The following is a 16,688-nucleotide window of genomic DNA, read 5'->3' as shown; positions in this document are numbered from 1 at the left end:
ACTAAAATTTTTTTTTTTTTTTTACTATGGATGTAAAGCAGAGATATCACTTTGGTATAGACAGCCACAAAAACATTTGCTTTTGAAATGCGGGGTGCGTGCATATGTGTCAGTGACTCAATGTGTCAGTGTCTCAGTGTGTACTTAAACAGTCCAACTTAGGAAAATATGAATGTTTATATTTAAGCTATGTATAATGTCATTTCACTATTCACATTCATTTTGCGTTATGCAAGTACACAGTAGCGTAGCTTGGTTGGTGTTTAAAGTTTTTAAAAGGAGGGGGGGGGTCCAAATTTGAGAATCCTCAGATACCAAATGGGTATTCAAAATTTGTTTTTAAATTAAATATTACTTATCTTCTTCTTATCTTATATAATACAGACGTTACTTCAAAAAAGAAGATGATTACGTCCTACGCGTCATGCATTTAGTCATGCATATTAACCAATGACTTAAATTCTGCCAAGTCACTGGTTTTCATTGCTAGCTCAGGCAACCCATTCCATGCTCTAATAGCACTAGGGAAGAAGGAGTATTTGTACAAATTTGTCCTAGCATATGGGACGAGGAATGTGCCTTTATCTTTGTGTCTTTCAGAGTATTTTATTAAATTTTGTTTTTGTATTTGAAGATTATGGTTCAGTGTTTTATGTATGATTGCTACTTTACTTTTGAGCCTTCTGTCCTGAAGGCTTTCTAAATTTAGTGATTTTACTAAAGGTGTAACTCTAGTCAAATGTGAATATTCGTTTGTTATGAATCTCACTGCTCTATTTTGTGTCTGTTCCAGTTTCTTAATGTTTTCTTGAGTTGAGGGGTCCCAAACGGAGGATGCATATTCTATTATTGGCCTAACCAAGGTTAAGTAACATTTTAGTTTTATGTTCTTATTTGATTTATAGAAATTTCTTTTAATAAATCCTAATGCTTTGTTTGATTTTTTTGTAGTTTCATCAATATGTGGATTCCATGATAGTTTTTCATTTATTATAACACCTAGGTATTTTGCGTTTTTAGTCTGTGATACTGGTTTGCCATGAATAAGATAAGTGGAATTAATTTGTTTTAGTTTTTTTGTTACTCTTAACAACTGACATTTTTCTGGGTGGAAAGACATGCTCCAATTTGATTCCCATTTCTATAATTCATCTAATTCTCTTTGTAAAATATCTGTGTCTTGTGTTGTTTTTATTGTTCTATATATTATGCAATCGTCTGCAAATAATCTGACTTTTGTTCCTGAACTAATGCAATTTGGTAAATCATCTATGTAAATTAAAAATAGTAGTGGACCCAAGACTGTACCTTGAGGTACACCTGAGTTTACTGTTATCGGTGTTGATTTAGAGCCATTTATTATTACAGTTTGTTCTCTCCCTATCAGAAAGTCTTTAATCCACTGATGCAGTGGACCATTAATGCCGAAATATTTTAATTTTTTTAAGCAAACTATGGTGGTGAACTTTGTCAAAAGCCTTAGAAAAATCTAGTAAGATAGCATCTATTTGTTCACTATTATCTAAACCTTTTGACATTATATCATGTCATGATGTCAAAATGCAGGGGGGGGGGGCCTCCAAATCCCTAGCTATGCCACTGCAAGTAAATTTAATTTTTATTTTTGCACCCCAAAATTAAAAGTTACAAGAAAAGTTTACTACAACACTAAGTTGACAGTCAGTCAGCATTGACTTGTTCTTACACTTATTTATTTAAAAATAAAAAAACTTGTTCCAAGATGAATGTGGACCATGTAAAAAGTTTAGCAGCAAAGTTTTAATTTAAGAGCTAGGGAGCTGCTCCTGGAAAAGATTCCTAAGATTTCAGAGGAGTAACTTCCTTTTCAGGCCACAATCTGCCGTTCCTTTGGATAGATAAGCTGCATAGGAGAGGGCAGAACTTCTGTGCAGGTGACATGGTTCTACCCATAGCTAAGCATCCATCTCATTTCCATGATTCCATAGCTCTCAGAAATGAGATTTGACCAGTAGTTGGAGGTGCCAATCCTTTTTGAAATGTCTTTGTAGTTCTCTAAGAACAGATTCTTTGACTTCATGTTGATGAAAGAGATGGTGAGGAGGTGAGTGATCTGATGATACAATAACTTGTGATAGTTTAAAACCTTTTAAAGTTTTCTTTCATCACAAGTCTGATATGAAGTCTGGAAGTATTTCAACATTTATTCAATATTTGAATTTTTTTAATACCCCGGTACACTTAAAATTTTTGAAAAAATTCTTTTAAACTTAACATAGTTAGAAAATCATTTTTTTTATTTTGACTTGAAGAGAGGAAAACTAGATCTAGATAATAAGGGTCAACTGTTTATCATGATAGTTGGCCTCAATCAACAGGGCACTAAGAAAACAGTCAACATGGTGTCAGGAAAACCCCAGACTGCAGCATGACAGGGGTAGCTTGGCAAATGTTGTATATAATAGATAATTTTATTAGCAGCTAGTGAGATTCATTAACCTACTCATTTATTGACTTAATTTAATTTACATACATTCTATGCTCTTGCAACACTTGTCACTAGATAGAACATCTAGATAGAATTCAAAACTAAGTCCATTCAATGTCTATAGACTTTTATTTCACCAAGTAAAGTATTAAACAAGTCAGTCTGCACCAGCCTCTCACAGGACAATCGCTTAACACAAAACAGTTTGTTTTATTGTGCACACAATCAATTCATCAAAAATGTAACACCATCCTCAATGGTTGTTTTTTTTACAGAAAATCTAATCTACACAGACTCACCAATGTACACTGTGGCTATTGAATGAATTTGTTTTTTTTTTGTCATTGTTTTTTTAGTTTTTAGTGGTAAACAACTGACTAGGTTAACATTTTTTTTTAAAGTTAAATAAACTTGTAACATTTTTTTTTTGAAAAGGGAAACAACCTCACATAACTTCAGGCACAAATAAAACCAAGTCAATAAAGTAAGCACCAAGAAGCAAAAAAAAGTAAAGAAAATACAGGTCATGTCAACATAGTAAATCAAACCATTAATTGAAACAATAAAAATGCACATTTCTACAAGTAAATGTTTCCATATCAAAATTTGGAATAATTCATTTTCAATTCATTGTTATTACATCTCCAGCTATGTATTCAGGAAACTAATGACCCCTTTTGTAACAATTCAAATATCTACAACTGAAGAGTGTAAAACTATTGAAGTCATAAATATGCTCTGCACTAGCTCATTCATTCAAATCAATTCAATAAATTAGGAATTCCTGATATTTTAGCACATAAACTAAGCAAATAATGTTAAACATATTTCTTCATATACTCAAGCAATTGAGGCAGCTACAGTGTTGTAAATAATTGTAATAAACTGCTAACTGTGTTGTTTTACAGTTATAAGAGCTGATCATTTTCTAAACAAAACATTTACCACTATTATCCAGATTTAGTGGCAGTTATTTGATATTTTCAAAATAAAAAGTTAAAATATTGAACCAGATAACAGGCCAACATCTATTGACATATATTTCACTCTACAAGTGAAAGCTTGTCATATATTGTGGACAGTTTTTTTCAAAACAAAGGTTTAAAAAAAAAAACCAAACCTCTAGAAATGAGAAATTACTGACATAACTTCATCTAACTGAAACAGGAAGTCAGTGTAGAATTGTAAGATATTTTTTCCATAGCCCACTGTTCCTCACTGCCAAGAAATGATTACATAGGGGCGAATGGGGGGGGGGGGGGAGGGATACATAAACTGACTTGACAATCTCTGGTGAGAAAAGCCAGTGAAATTCTTAAGACAACTGAAGGTACATCACTCCAAAGCTTGTTCATAATTGGATTAGAATCAAGTCTTTTATTTCTCAATGAAGATGACAACCCAGAGGTGCTTTAGTCAAACCTTGGAGGTGGGTGGGGGGGGTGGGAGGTGAGAGCAGGAGACTTGGTAAGAGTTGCTGGCCCTTCTTAGCTACTTGTCTTTGCAAACTTAATGTGATGTGTGTCATTGGAAGGTAAAACTATGACAGTGCTCAAAATTAAAAAAAAAAAAGGCTAACAAAAAATGGGGTGGGGGGGGAACTATCCACCAATGAACATTTATAGCTCAAACATATGAGAAACATTAAATGTATTAGCAATAATTAAATAATAACAAAAACAATAAGCTAGTCATGTTTCTTCTGGTGCTGCTGTGAAACAAATATTTTTCAGACATTTTCTTCATTTCATTATCAAAATTTAGGATTTCATAAGCCTGAGAACAAAAGTTCAAAATTCAATTAAATTTGTAGAGACAAAACACTTTCACAGAAATGAAACATTGTCTCATCAAACTCACCATTCCTGTCATTAGTGCTTTCATATTACCAGAACAAGCTGGCAGAACAAATACATCTATTATCTGAGCTAATACACTGCAATATCTACACACATTATAACCAAGATTGGCTTTAAGATGAAAACCTATGAGATAACTAAAGGGGCAATGACTTCATTTTGAATACAAATGTGTGGTGCAGTTCTCTCCCCATGTCATACAGTTTGGTGAGGAAAGAAATTATGCATGGTTTAAAGTGTTCTTACAAGGAGCAGCCTAAGCAACCCACTAATCAATAGGGAAAGAGAAACACACTACAACAAAGACAGAGTTCAGTGTACAAATAGTGATGAAAGACGCAAGAGTATTTCACTTTGCAAAGGAATGGGCAGCTTGACAGTCTATGGAGATTTGTGTTCATAAATTGTGTGCCTTGAGGCAGTGCTGCATAATAGTAACATTTCTCCTCACAACAGGATTCATTCCATGCAACACACCAACATGATTCATTCCATGCTACAAACTATAACACAATGAGTGTAAGACCCAAACATTTGTTCAAACTCAAGGAAGATTCCTTGAAAAATCAGGGACACAGCAGAAACCTATCTCCACAATCTTCTTTCAAATATCAAGTAAGGGGAAACAGCCTGTCAGCAAAGGTTTTCCCAAGGAACATTTGTCTAATTATGCATCAACCAGCAGTAGAAAGTAACAGAAGAAGTCACTTCACTGGTTTAGTCATTTATTACTGAATATTAAAAATTCTGCTGCCCTTGAAAACTAGCTTTTCAAAATATTTTGTAGAATTATTTCCCTTTTTATAGCATTTATGTCAAGTGTTCTTAAAGATCATTCAGCCTACATTATGTTTATTTAATGGAGCTACATAAAAGATGGCCTGGTTATGTGGTATGCCTCTGGACTTGGATTCAAACCCTGAACACCGCAATCCCCCAGCTGTCCTCTGGCTTGGGCTAGTATTTGATAATCTTTGATTCAGAAGAAACACCCAAAACATGTAAAAGAAAGTAATTTAAAAAAAAAAATGTTACAGAAAAAGTTTTTTTTCTTACAAGTGCTGCTAAATTCTCCTTGAAATTAGCAACACTGTAATTTTCCTTGATCTTCTGGCCAATTTTATAAGTCAATCTGACCCTTAACACAAGACTGCTTTGGGAAAACCATCTCTACATTTACTGAGCACTTGACAACCCTGGTGGGAGTACATGTACAAGAAGTCCATTCTCCCTAAGACACATTCTTAGAGCATGAAAGACTAACACAATAGCAAGGGAAGCAAAGCAAGCAATGCAATCCTTCAACAAGTCAAGTCTAGACAACTCTCTGATATTACTGACACTATTATTTCCCCCTGGCAAAAGGCACAACACTAGTCATTGTTTTAAAGCTATTACTGGTGAACACAGAAATCTCAAAGAATGTAACTTAACAGATGAAGTCAAATGACGAAGATATGATAGGGTTTTATAAATTTAGGACAACTAAACTATTTTTTAATGTTTCTTACAAAATTTTAATATAATAGTACAGTCTGAGCAGAAATATTTTAGATAGGTTTCATTTTGTAAAAAACAGAAACATCTATCTAATCTAATGATATTGAATGGCATGATTTAACAAAGTTCTATAAACAATTGACCTTAAGAATGGAGGTAACTCATTATGCAGGTTGCATATTAAGTTGAAAGGATATTCTTTCTATTTAATTTGACTACTAGACACGAATATCTGCCTTGGGCACTACAGTTGACCTCATAGGCACATACAGTGTTGGCTACATCAAGATATTTTGAAATTCTAAAGAATGTATATATATATATTTATAAGCACATTGTTCTATAAACATCAATTTTATCAACCTCATTGAATATTAAAATGTACAATCCGAAGCCTAAAATTTATTTACCATGTGTTCTTTAATGCATTCACGTCAGACTGATGAAATTAATAATTTAATTTTCAAATTTACGAGTCTTTTGGCTCAGTTCTCAGATTTTGGTTTGTCACAGTTGATAATTACATTGACAAGGCATTTGTGATGGGGGAGGGGGCAAGTAGGTTAATAAGGATATAAATATTGGAAACGTTTTTTTTAAGATCATCTGGAGAGATGACAAGGGAATGTTTGGTCATACAGCTACATTACTTGGTAGGCTAGTATTACAAAGTTAGTCAGCCCGAAAGCTTCATACTAACTACAGCCTTGATCAGGATAGCAATTATGCTTCATTAAGAGTACCATACAATTTCTCAATGATGGGAAATAAAATGAAAACATTTAAGATTAATAAGCAAACACTAAATAAGAAATGACCAGGGACAAAAAAAAATGAAATGGAAATGCAAGAAGGTTTTGTTGTGTCAGTTATTGACACTGTCCTTAGTGGCACTCTCATTCTAGCTCAATGAGAAAATGAGATACAAGTCACACAACTGAATTAATGTGTAGTACACCTGAATTGTGCAGTATACACAAGAACTGATGTGTAGCACACACCAGAACTGATGTGTAGCACACACCAGAATTGATGTGTAGCACACACCAGAATTGATGTGTAGCACACACCAGAATTGATGTGTAGCACACACCAAAATTAATGTTGCACACACCAGAATTGAGTAGTACACACCAGAATTGATGTGTAGACTTGAGTATACATCCAAACTTGAAGTGTAGACCAAACATCTAAGGACAATGTCTTCTATGCCTGAGAAACTTGGAGTAATATTGCACATAGTTTAGCCATAAATAGTCATAAAAAAAAAAATACATTCTTCCACTACAGTGCCGAGATAAGCTAAAAGTTTATACTAGAAAATGACCAAAAATTAACTGCAGGAGTTTGGAATACAAACATGATAGGCTGAAACAAACAAAATAAAAGACTTGTACACATACAAAAATCCACTGACAAACCTAGACGTACAAGATAGCATGGCACAAAAATATCACTTGTTCAAAAGCAGTGTACATATCTAGACTTATTTTGTATACAGAAAAAATGCCAAAGCCAAACTTTTGTTGAAATTGTTTTTGTTCTAGGAAATGAACTGATCTCAGCTACTGTCACTAGAAATGGATTCTCATCTTTTCATTTGCCAAGTCAGTTTTCTTTCTAAGCCTTGAAAAAAATGCTTATTAAGAATCTAGCTTATTAACTTTCGTGTCATAGCAATCAGATATATAATAAAAACACTACCAAGTATTATGTGAGTGAAATCAAAGCTTGAATCTGAGCCCAGTTTCAGATAGTTTCAATAAGCCCACATCAAATTCCAAAATTACTCTTTTACTTAATACATTCCATGCCAAGCAACTCAAGTGATATCCAAGAAAAGCAACTAAAACACTATCCATTGTCAACATTGTTTATATGTCTTGAATGACTTCCCTTGCCTGCCACACACTGGATAGTTACAAAGGAAAAAAAAATGGATTTCTGTTTCAAACTCAAATGAAAAAAGATTTTGGAGTTTTTGTTTTTGTAGAATTCATAATAGCAGATTGGCGATGAACCAACTCTATTGAGTGGTCGAGGAAATGTTGCAAATATTGAACAAAGTTAAGGTTGAAAGATCTGAGTAAGTTTGGGCACCTGAGACAATATGGTCACTTCTGGGTGTGAAAACCAGAGCTACAGCTGTCCCGCTTCCTTCCAGCCGATGTCCAGTGACCATGACAGAGTCAATCATCAAGTGGCAGAGACTTGTAGGTTGGACAGCCATTCCGAAGGGAGCTCTGAGGCCCCACTGTCCATGCCTTCCCCAAGCCCTTTGTGAGGGGATCGCTGCGGCTGAGAAGTGGTTGGAGAGCTTTTCTTCGAGTCCCCTTGCTCTGTCTTGGAATCCTTCTGGTCTGCACTAATATCTGTATCACAGTGAGTGGGTCTGAGATTGCTACCGCCGTTACTAAGTCTTTGGCTATGCTGAGATGATTTGCCCTCATCCACAGGGCTGACGCTTCCGTCCGTCTTTTTACTTTTACTATCGTATGGAGGCCCGATCATCCCTTCCCCTATGCCGAGGCCTTCCCGCACCTTGGGGTTCTGGTTGGGGTCGGCCAGGTTTTTCAAGAGGAGTGAGAAAAGCTGAAGCAGGATGTCCGACTCCTTGTCCTGGACGAGGTCAAACTTGGAAGCAAAAACCATGAAATGAGTAAAGAGACTGTTCAGGTGGCCATGCAGGCCAAGCTGGCGCAGAAGCTTGTAGTGGGCATGGTATATATGGGCCAGCACATGAAACAGGTACTTGTGTATACGCTTCACTACATCGACTAGATCTGGCGGGAACGGATGCCCTGAAAGAAAAGAAAAAAAAATTCAATGAACTAAAAGAAAAGTTTTCTTAAAACAATCATTTGATTGTAAGTTAATGACTAAAAAGATGTTTTCAATCAGCAAATAATGTATCATGTTAATAAAAAGAACAGAAAAATGAACACTATATATTAAACAATTTATATACTGGTACATAATAATGTATGCATATAATTCTAAACAATATATTAATTTTTAAAATAAATTTCTTAGAAATAATTAGAAGCTAAGAACATTACCTAAAAAAGCAATCAGGTCAAGTAAATACTGATACTTGAAAAATACTAATTGTGTGTTAAAATATTTGTAAAAACATATCCATGTCCCTGCGCTTACCAAATTTGGTTGGGAACACATTCTCATCATTGATAAGTTTCTGTATATGAGTCATAACATAGTCAATGTACTGGGGGGCTGTGTTCTTGCTCTTCTTGCCTTTCTCATCATACCAGAAGTATTGGCTGGAACAAAAAGTCAGATTTAGTCTCAAGAGAACAAACAACAAAAAGTCAGATTTAGTCTCAAGAGATCTAACAACAATTAAAAGTCAGATTTAGTCTCAAGAGATCTAATAATAAAAAGTCAGATTTAGCCTCAAGAAAACAAACATTGAGGAGCCTAACTACTAATCTAATTTAATGAGGAAATGGTTACTGTGGTAACAAATTTCCGTTAATTAAAAAGAATAATTTAGTATATGGATCATTAATAATAATGAAACTGGATGCAATGAGAATTGATGGCTTGCTGGTAACTAAAAGACAAGAATTAAAATTTGATAATGGCTTCATTAGCGTGTGCTTTTAACATTATTAGTGATTTGTTGTTGTTTTTTTCATCCATAATCACAAACAGCCAAACCCTGCCCTTAGGGTAAATCATCCATTCACAGCAGATTAAAGTGTTCCACCTGAGCTTTTAGCTTCAATTTTTGTTTTCATTATAACCCAAGGGGACATTAGACTGACCCCATCCCCCCCCCCTTCCTCTATTTATTAAGCATGGAACATTTTGGACCATTAGAATTGTAACATTAGCAGTGCATTAGATGTAACAAATTTATAAAGTATTTTGTGAGAAAGAAAAGGAACTTCTGCTGCCAAACTTTTTTGGGGGAACCTTTGAGCAAATTCTGATGTGATTCATTTCTTCTGGTGTTTTTGAAAAGTTTTAATGTTTTTTTTTCCTCTGCCCTTCTCAAGCATTATTGGTCTCCTTTTAAAAAAAAATACAATTCTGATAATGAGTTACCCCCTTCCCCTCCCTTTTCAAGTTTGAATCCAATGAGTGTTTCCAGTTATCCAACTAAATTGGCAGCACTCCACACTGCTGGGCTCACTGATTGGTCACAATTAAACCCAAAGTTATGCCAATGATGAAATTAGTCCCCCCCCCCCTTTTCTCCCAAATAGTTAACTGGATTTATCAGAAGCAGGTCAGACACAATCACAGACACTGTTCCAAAAGATATTAAACTTAGAGTCATAAAATCAGTATGAAAAAAAAAAAATGAAAGCTGTACATTTATTTATATTAAATGAGTGGAAGTGGCCAACCAAATAAAAAAAAATGGGTTAAACATTTAAAGTTGACCAAAAAATAGGGTTTTAAAGTCTGTATTTTACACCATCAATAAATCATTAGGAACAAAAAGATGTATTAACATAGACTATTCCATTATGATAATAATGTAAAAAAAAAAAAGTTTCATTCAACTAACTTCCATTGAAATTGTATAGGTTGGGCTCAACCATAACCCTCTATTTACTTATAATATTAATCCTAACCCTAAAAAAAAAAAAAAAACTTATCACACAGTGCCCCCCCCCCCCCGACATGTTGGGCATAAAGTTTTATTTTTCAGGTTCTTATACTTGTAAAGCACAAGTAATGTCACAGAGAAAAAAAAAAGAGAGAGAGAGACTAGGGCAATGTGACCCCTGTATTGTGACTTGGATAAACAGCATGCCCACTACTTACACGTTATCAGGGGCAGTCATGGCAGGGCAGGTGTCCACTGTACAGTACTCTGAGACCACACCATAGATCAGGTTGACATGATTGAAGAAGGAAATAGCTAAGCAAAACAAAACAAAAAGTTAATTACTTTGATAGGACTGGCGTACTTGGGCCAAATATGTACACACTGATAATTAACGTATTTTGCAATTCGGAATGAAGCAACTGAACTTACAAGTTTACAGTCTTCAAGGTCAAAATAGAGATAAGCAGACGACATCCGGTAGATTATGTAAGAACATTAATTCAGAAAAATTCTTGCCGGCTAGATTTAGCCGTTATCTTAGTTTGAATTTTTTCCCCTCTAGCAATTAAAGATACAAGAGAACATGTACACAGACACACATTAACTAAAGATACAAGAGAACATGTACACAGACACACATCAACTAAAGATACTAGAGAACATGTACACAGACACACATCAATTAAAGATACAGAGAACATGTACACAGACACACATTAACTAAAGATACAAGAGAACATGTACACAGACACACATCAATTAAAGATACAGAGAACATGTACACAGACACACATTAACTAAAGATACAAGAGAACATGTACACAGACACACATCAACTAAAGATACAAGAGAACATGTACACAGACACACATCAATTAAAGATACAGAGAACATGTACACAGACACACATTAACTAAAGATACAAGAGAACATGCACACAGACACACATTAACTAAAGATACAAGAGAACATGTACACAGACACACATCAACGAAAGATACTAGAGAAGATGTACACAGACACACAGCAATTAAAGATACAAGAGAACATGTACACAGACACAAACGACACATACACACTAAACTGAAGTGTAAACCCAAATAAATAGAACAGCCGTGAAATACATGGGCTCTAATGAATAAGAACCAAAAATAAAATTACTCATATAAAGAAAAGTTCTATAATAAATATTGTCACATTTCACCCCAAATGGTACATGAAATAATACAACATATAAGTATTCAATTAGTGGATTTCTTTTTGTGCTTTTCTGTAGTATATTCCAACTAGTGTACAAAAAAAAAATCGGCACCTTTTTCTTCTTTTAAATGTTTAAAAAAAAATGGGAATGCCGGCGGAATTTAGAATATCCCTATCAATTTTCTGGTCTTTGTAGAATGTATTGTTTAAATGGTTTTGAATTTGTAAAAATAAAAAAAAATTATTTTTTTTCAATTGGCTTTACAACTTATTGCTATTTTATTTTAATCTTTTTACAAAACATCAAATATGTTTTTTTTTCCTTTAATCAGCGTAGTTAATGAGGTGCACCGCTACCCCCTTCAAACTTTTCCCATACCCCTGGGGGTTAGGGGCCAACCACAGTTCGGGAAAACACAGAATCACTGGAAAAGAAAAAAAGTCGAAGCCAGATGAAAAGAAAAAAAACTGGATATGTCTATTAACGGCATGGCAAGAAGATACTTTTAATGAACTAAAAAATGTGAGAGGGGTGGGGAGGGGGGGGGAGTGGCTGGGGGGAGGAGTGTATTAAGACAAGATAAACAGTTTCTGTTCAAAGCCAGCACTACCTGCTGCATGTTCTCCAGGCAGAAGTGGGAGATACAAATTGGAAGGTAAACAGATGGCCACCTGGAGTACAATCGAAATATTTCTTTTCTCGCCCTGTCGTAAACAGTTGAAGTGAATGTTCTCCTCTGTCTCTCTTACAGATAAACCTTTTTATATAAATATAATAGATCATCCCTGTTTCATGAAGCAATAGGAAGATCATTAAACTATGGAATCCAATTAGTTCTGGTGACATCGCAAAAAGTGACATGGTGTCTTGAAGATTACGTTTGTACTACCAGGGCTGTGCCGAGAAAGTGAGAGTAAAGTTTCCCTTTCAGACCTTGCGATCTACAGGGCAGACGATGTTAAGGTCATCTGTTTCTGTATTTCCATGGCCAACGGTTAACGAGCAGGGTGTCATGTGGTCAGCACAACGACCTACCGCCTTTACTTCCCCCAACTAAAGTCAGGTACCCATTAGAGGTACCCCGAAATTCGAAATCCCAGTCTTTAACGAGATTCGAACCCAGAACCCCAGGTTCTTAAGCCAAGCGTTTAAGCACTCAGCCACCAGGCCCGTCTGTGTCGAGAACTGAACATAAAATGATCTCGTTTTTTTGTTTGTTTGGTTCATGTGATGTCAATAAATTGACATGAAGTTATTAAGGTGTGTGTTGTGTAATCAGCGTTGTGCCTCTATGTAGGATTGCCTAAATGTTGTAAGACTTCAATTACTCAGCAGATGTTTGGTTATCATGTACGGGAGTCTTAGATTGTATTATTGCAATTAGAGCGACTCAGCCAAATCAACACTTAACATTAGCTTGATACACTAATACAGTGATGCCCAACTTTATTCGACCCGCGGGCCATTTTTATTTCCAACACTCGTCTCGCGGGCCACATGAGCGAAAAGTTACAAAAACGAAATGAAATTGTTCTGTAACTATTTTGATAGAAACCTGTGGGTGTAAGACTTAATTAATAGGTTATTTGACAATTATATTTTTTACGCGTCAGAAAATAGCTTCATTTCTACTTAAAATGCGGGCAACAGTGTAAGTAGCTTTATCAACGACACATTTTGTGGTCTCTTTTTGGTAACTATTCCCATCGAACCTCCAATCTTTTATTTGCGACTCAAACCAAGAATGCCGCCATATTTATTTTATAATGACGTTTTTATGTTGTTGTTTTATTAGACAGCCACACTTTCCTTATAAAATAAATATGTTGGGTTATTAAAATGTTCAACAACAAAGTAAAGATATGTATACTTTTCCTGGTAGATTCTATATCCAGAGTCCCATTTCATATACACACAAATGTTAAAGATCATGATACCGATCCATCATAGAAAAAGTGAGGGTCCAAACGTAGGCAAAATTTTTTTTAACCTTTTTTTTTTGTTTGGATGGAGAATTTCCACACCCTGTGCCGACGTTTCGGGCCGGATGGAACCACGTCGCGGGCCGGATCTGGCCCTCGGGCCGTATTTTGAGCACCACTGCACTAATACAACGAAATATTCACTGAAAGTATTACTACAAGGGGACTAAAGGGTGGTGTGTTATTAGACCACGTGACTTGTTCTAGCTCTTCCGAAATATTCACTGAAAGTATTACTACAAGTTGACTAAAGGGTGGTGTGTTATTAGACCACGTGACTTGTTCTAGCTCTTCCGAAATATTCACTGAAAGTATTACTACAAGGGGACTAAAGGGTGGTGTGTTATTAGACCACGTGACTTGTTCCAGCTCTTCCTCTGTACTTTAAAACTTCACGACGTCAGAACAAAATAGAAAACGAACATCTGCATATGACGCCCATGATGCGATGTCATCAACTCTACACTATACCATGTGGTCAAAGTTTTGGTACTGGTGGTGCCAATACAAATTCTCTCTAGTGGGGATGGAGGGGGGGGGGGCAAGGGGCGCTGACGTGTTTACTGGCTACCGTACCAAATGTTTGCATTTCCAAAACCATATTCCCGTAGACGTGATAGGACATGATCTAAATCCGTGTGGGGACTGACAGGGGCGGATAGATTTCGCTTGACCGTGTTCAATATCCTAATAGAGTTTCAGCCAGGGCAAGGAGCCCGGCGGTAAACACCCGGAAGTTCCTTGACGTCACGCGATGTTGTCTCACTAATAGATCTACAAGTTGTACACAATGTACAATGCATTACACAGGGCCGGCCTTAGGCATAGGGAAACCAGGCAGCCTCATAAGGCCTCAGGTGAAAGTCTCAAACAGGACTCGAACAATTTTTTTTTAGAGAAAACATTGCTAAACATGGATCAAATCTCAAACATAGAACTCTAGGGCTCTGTGTCTACTAGCCTCGTTCTCAAACATAGAACTCTATAGCTATATGTCTACTAGCCTCGTTCTCAAACATAGAACTCTATAGCTATATGTCTACTAGCCTCGTTCTCAAACATAGAACTCTTTGGCTCTGTGTCTACTAGCCTCGTTCTCAAACATAGAACTCTAGGGCTCTGTGTCTACTAGCCTCGTTCTCAAACATAGAACTCTAGGGCTCTTTGTCTTCTAGCCTCGTTCTCAAACATAGAACTCTTTGGCTCTGTGTCTACTAGCCTCGTTCTCAAACATAGCAGAACTCTAGGGCTCTATCTCTACTAGCCTCGTTCTCAAACAGCAGAACTCTAGGGCTCTGTGTCTACTAGAATCGTTCTCAAACATAGCAGTACTCTATGGCTCTATGTATACTAGCCTCGTTCTCAAACATAGCAGAACTCAAGGGCTCTATGTATACTAGCCTCGTTCTCAAACATAGCAGAACTCAAGGGCTCTATGTCTACTAGCCTCGTTCTCAAACATAGCAGAACTCTAGGGCTCTGTGACTACTAGCCTCGTTCTCAGACATAGCAGAACTCTATGGCTGTGTGCCTCTGTGCCAAGCTCTCTAAGTCTCTACTTGATACAAGGTTTATTCACAAATGTTTAGATCTACATTATGACTACTTATGTTCGAAGACCATTGTTTTTTCTTTTCTAGTCTGGTTTAACGTGCTATCGGCGCTATATGAATTTAACTGTGTTGATTTAGAAAAAGAAACAGGAAATTTTTTAATTCGTTTCGAATTTTTCGGTCTTATTTTTTTAATTTTTTTTATTTCATTTTGGGGCCACCCAAAAGTTCACTTCGTCTAGGGCCTCCAATCACCCAAGGCCGGCCCTGCATTACACCATGTCACTGGGGGCCGAGTGGTAGTGGTTCATACTTTGAATGGGTAGCTGACATTAACAATATAAATGTCACTGTCAACGTGGCAATGTGACAGAACTAATCAGACAAGATTTAACTCAATAGTCACAGTGCGAGAAGGTTTTTTTTTAAAATTAGAGCTGATAATAGAGTGCAGGAATACAAGTCGAATAACAAAATGAAGTCTGGGATTTTAGTTTTTTAAAATTTGAACATGCGCCAACAGAATTACAACCGTAGATGACGTAGAGTCTACCCACTTAGATTTCATGCAGCTATTGTGAGCCAGAGTCATTGTAGAGTAGTCAGACATAATTCCACTGGGATTTGAAATTCTGTTGTATCGCGAGTTTCCGTTGTTTTGTTTCGTTGGATAGTAATTTTTTTTTTTTGGTTGTTATTACTTGTTGTTAGCACTTGTCCAATGGAATATGCTTACTGAGCAACATAGCGAGACTGCGATGAGCCGAAGGTTTCTGGTTCAAATCTTAACCATCTTTTTTTTTTTCAAGTCCACCGCTAGTCACCCCAAACTTACGCAAAATGAACACTGACTGGGGCGAGAATGTCCACATGATATACGGATAGAATCGTCCCTAGAAGTTAAGAGCCTTCTTTAGAAGTTAGTTGAAAAGTAAGTCACCAAGCCTTAGTAACAGATGATGTGATTTCACGCTCAACTAACATACCATTTATTAGATTTAATTTTTTAACACGAGTCAATTGCAATAAATTTAGTAAATCAACACATATGTTAGTAATTAAACAGCCAACGATTGACATTTAATAGACCTTGTGATCTATGGCGCAGATGATGTAAAGGTCATCTGTTTCTGTGACCTACGGATAACGAGGGTGTCATGTGGCCAGCACAACGACCAACCGCCTTTACTTTCCCAACCTAGAGCTGGTTGGACTCAAAGCGCCCTAAAATCCCGAAAGTAAAAATTCCCAGTCTTCACCAGAATTCGAACCTGGGACCCCCGGTTTGAAAGCCAAGCGCTTTACCCCTCAGCCACCGTGCCTCCATTTAATAATAACAGCTCAGCTAATCCCTAGAGGTAAAGTCAACTTAATTTTTATCATATTGACATTTGTACATCAGAGAGATATTTGGATTCAGGCGGAGGGAATCTTAGCCCAGCAGACATTGGGTCAAGTCGCTACCAGCCTAATTGGTATTTAATACAGGCACATCACTTGCGGGCCATACCTAAGCTAAGTCATGTTGGGGGTATAGTCTA

The 16,688-nt window shown here is 36.3% G+C and overlaps 1 protein-coding gene across 9 annotated transcripts in view; it reads right to left on the bottom strand.

Moving 5' to 3' along the window:
- Positions 1 to 2,577: 2,577 nt before the first annotated feature.
- LOC106075267 (MOB kinase activator 2-like) overlaps positions 2,578 to 16,688 on the bottom strand; it is a 112,970-nt gene continuing 98,859 nt past the window's right edge. For all 9 annotated transcript variants that reach the window (XM_013236230.2, XM_013236227.2, XM_056044704.1 and 6 more), the window contains 3 exons: positions 10,627 to 10,723; positions 8,983 to 9,107; positions 2,578 to 8,627 (listed from right to left, as the gene is read on the bottom strand). In XM_013236230.2, coding sequence (XP_013091684.1) covers positions 8,023 to 8,627; positions 8,983 to 9,107; positions 10,627 to 10,723 — 827 coding nt within the window. In that variant the 3' untranslated portion in view covers positions 2,578 to 8,022. The remainder of the gene's footprint in view (positions 8,628 to 8,982; positions 9,108 to 10,626; positions 10,724 to 16,688) is intronic.

Source organism: Biomphalaria glabrata, chromosome 10, assembly GCF_947242115.1.
Source record: "Biomphalaria glabrata chromosome 10, xgBioGlab47.1, whole genome shotgun sequence".
Classification (NCBI taxonomy): Eukaryota; Metazoa; Mollusca; class Gastropoda; family Planorbidae; genus Biomphalaria; species Biomphalaria glabrata.
Note: the sequence above shows the minus strand (reverse complement) of the source record. Positions and strands in the feature narration are given on the sequence as shown.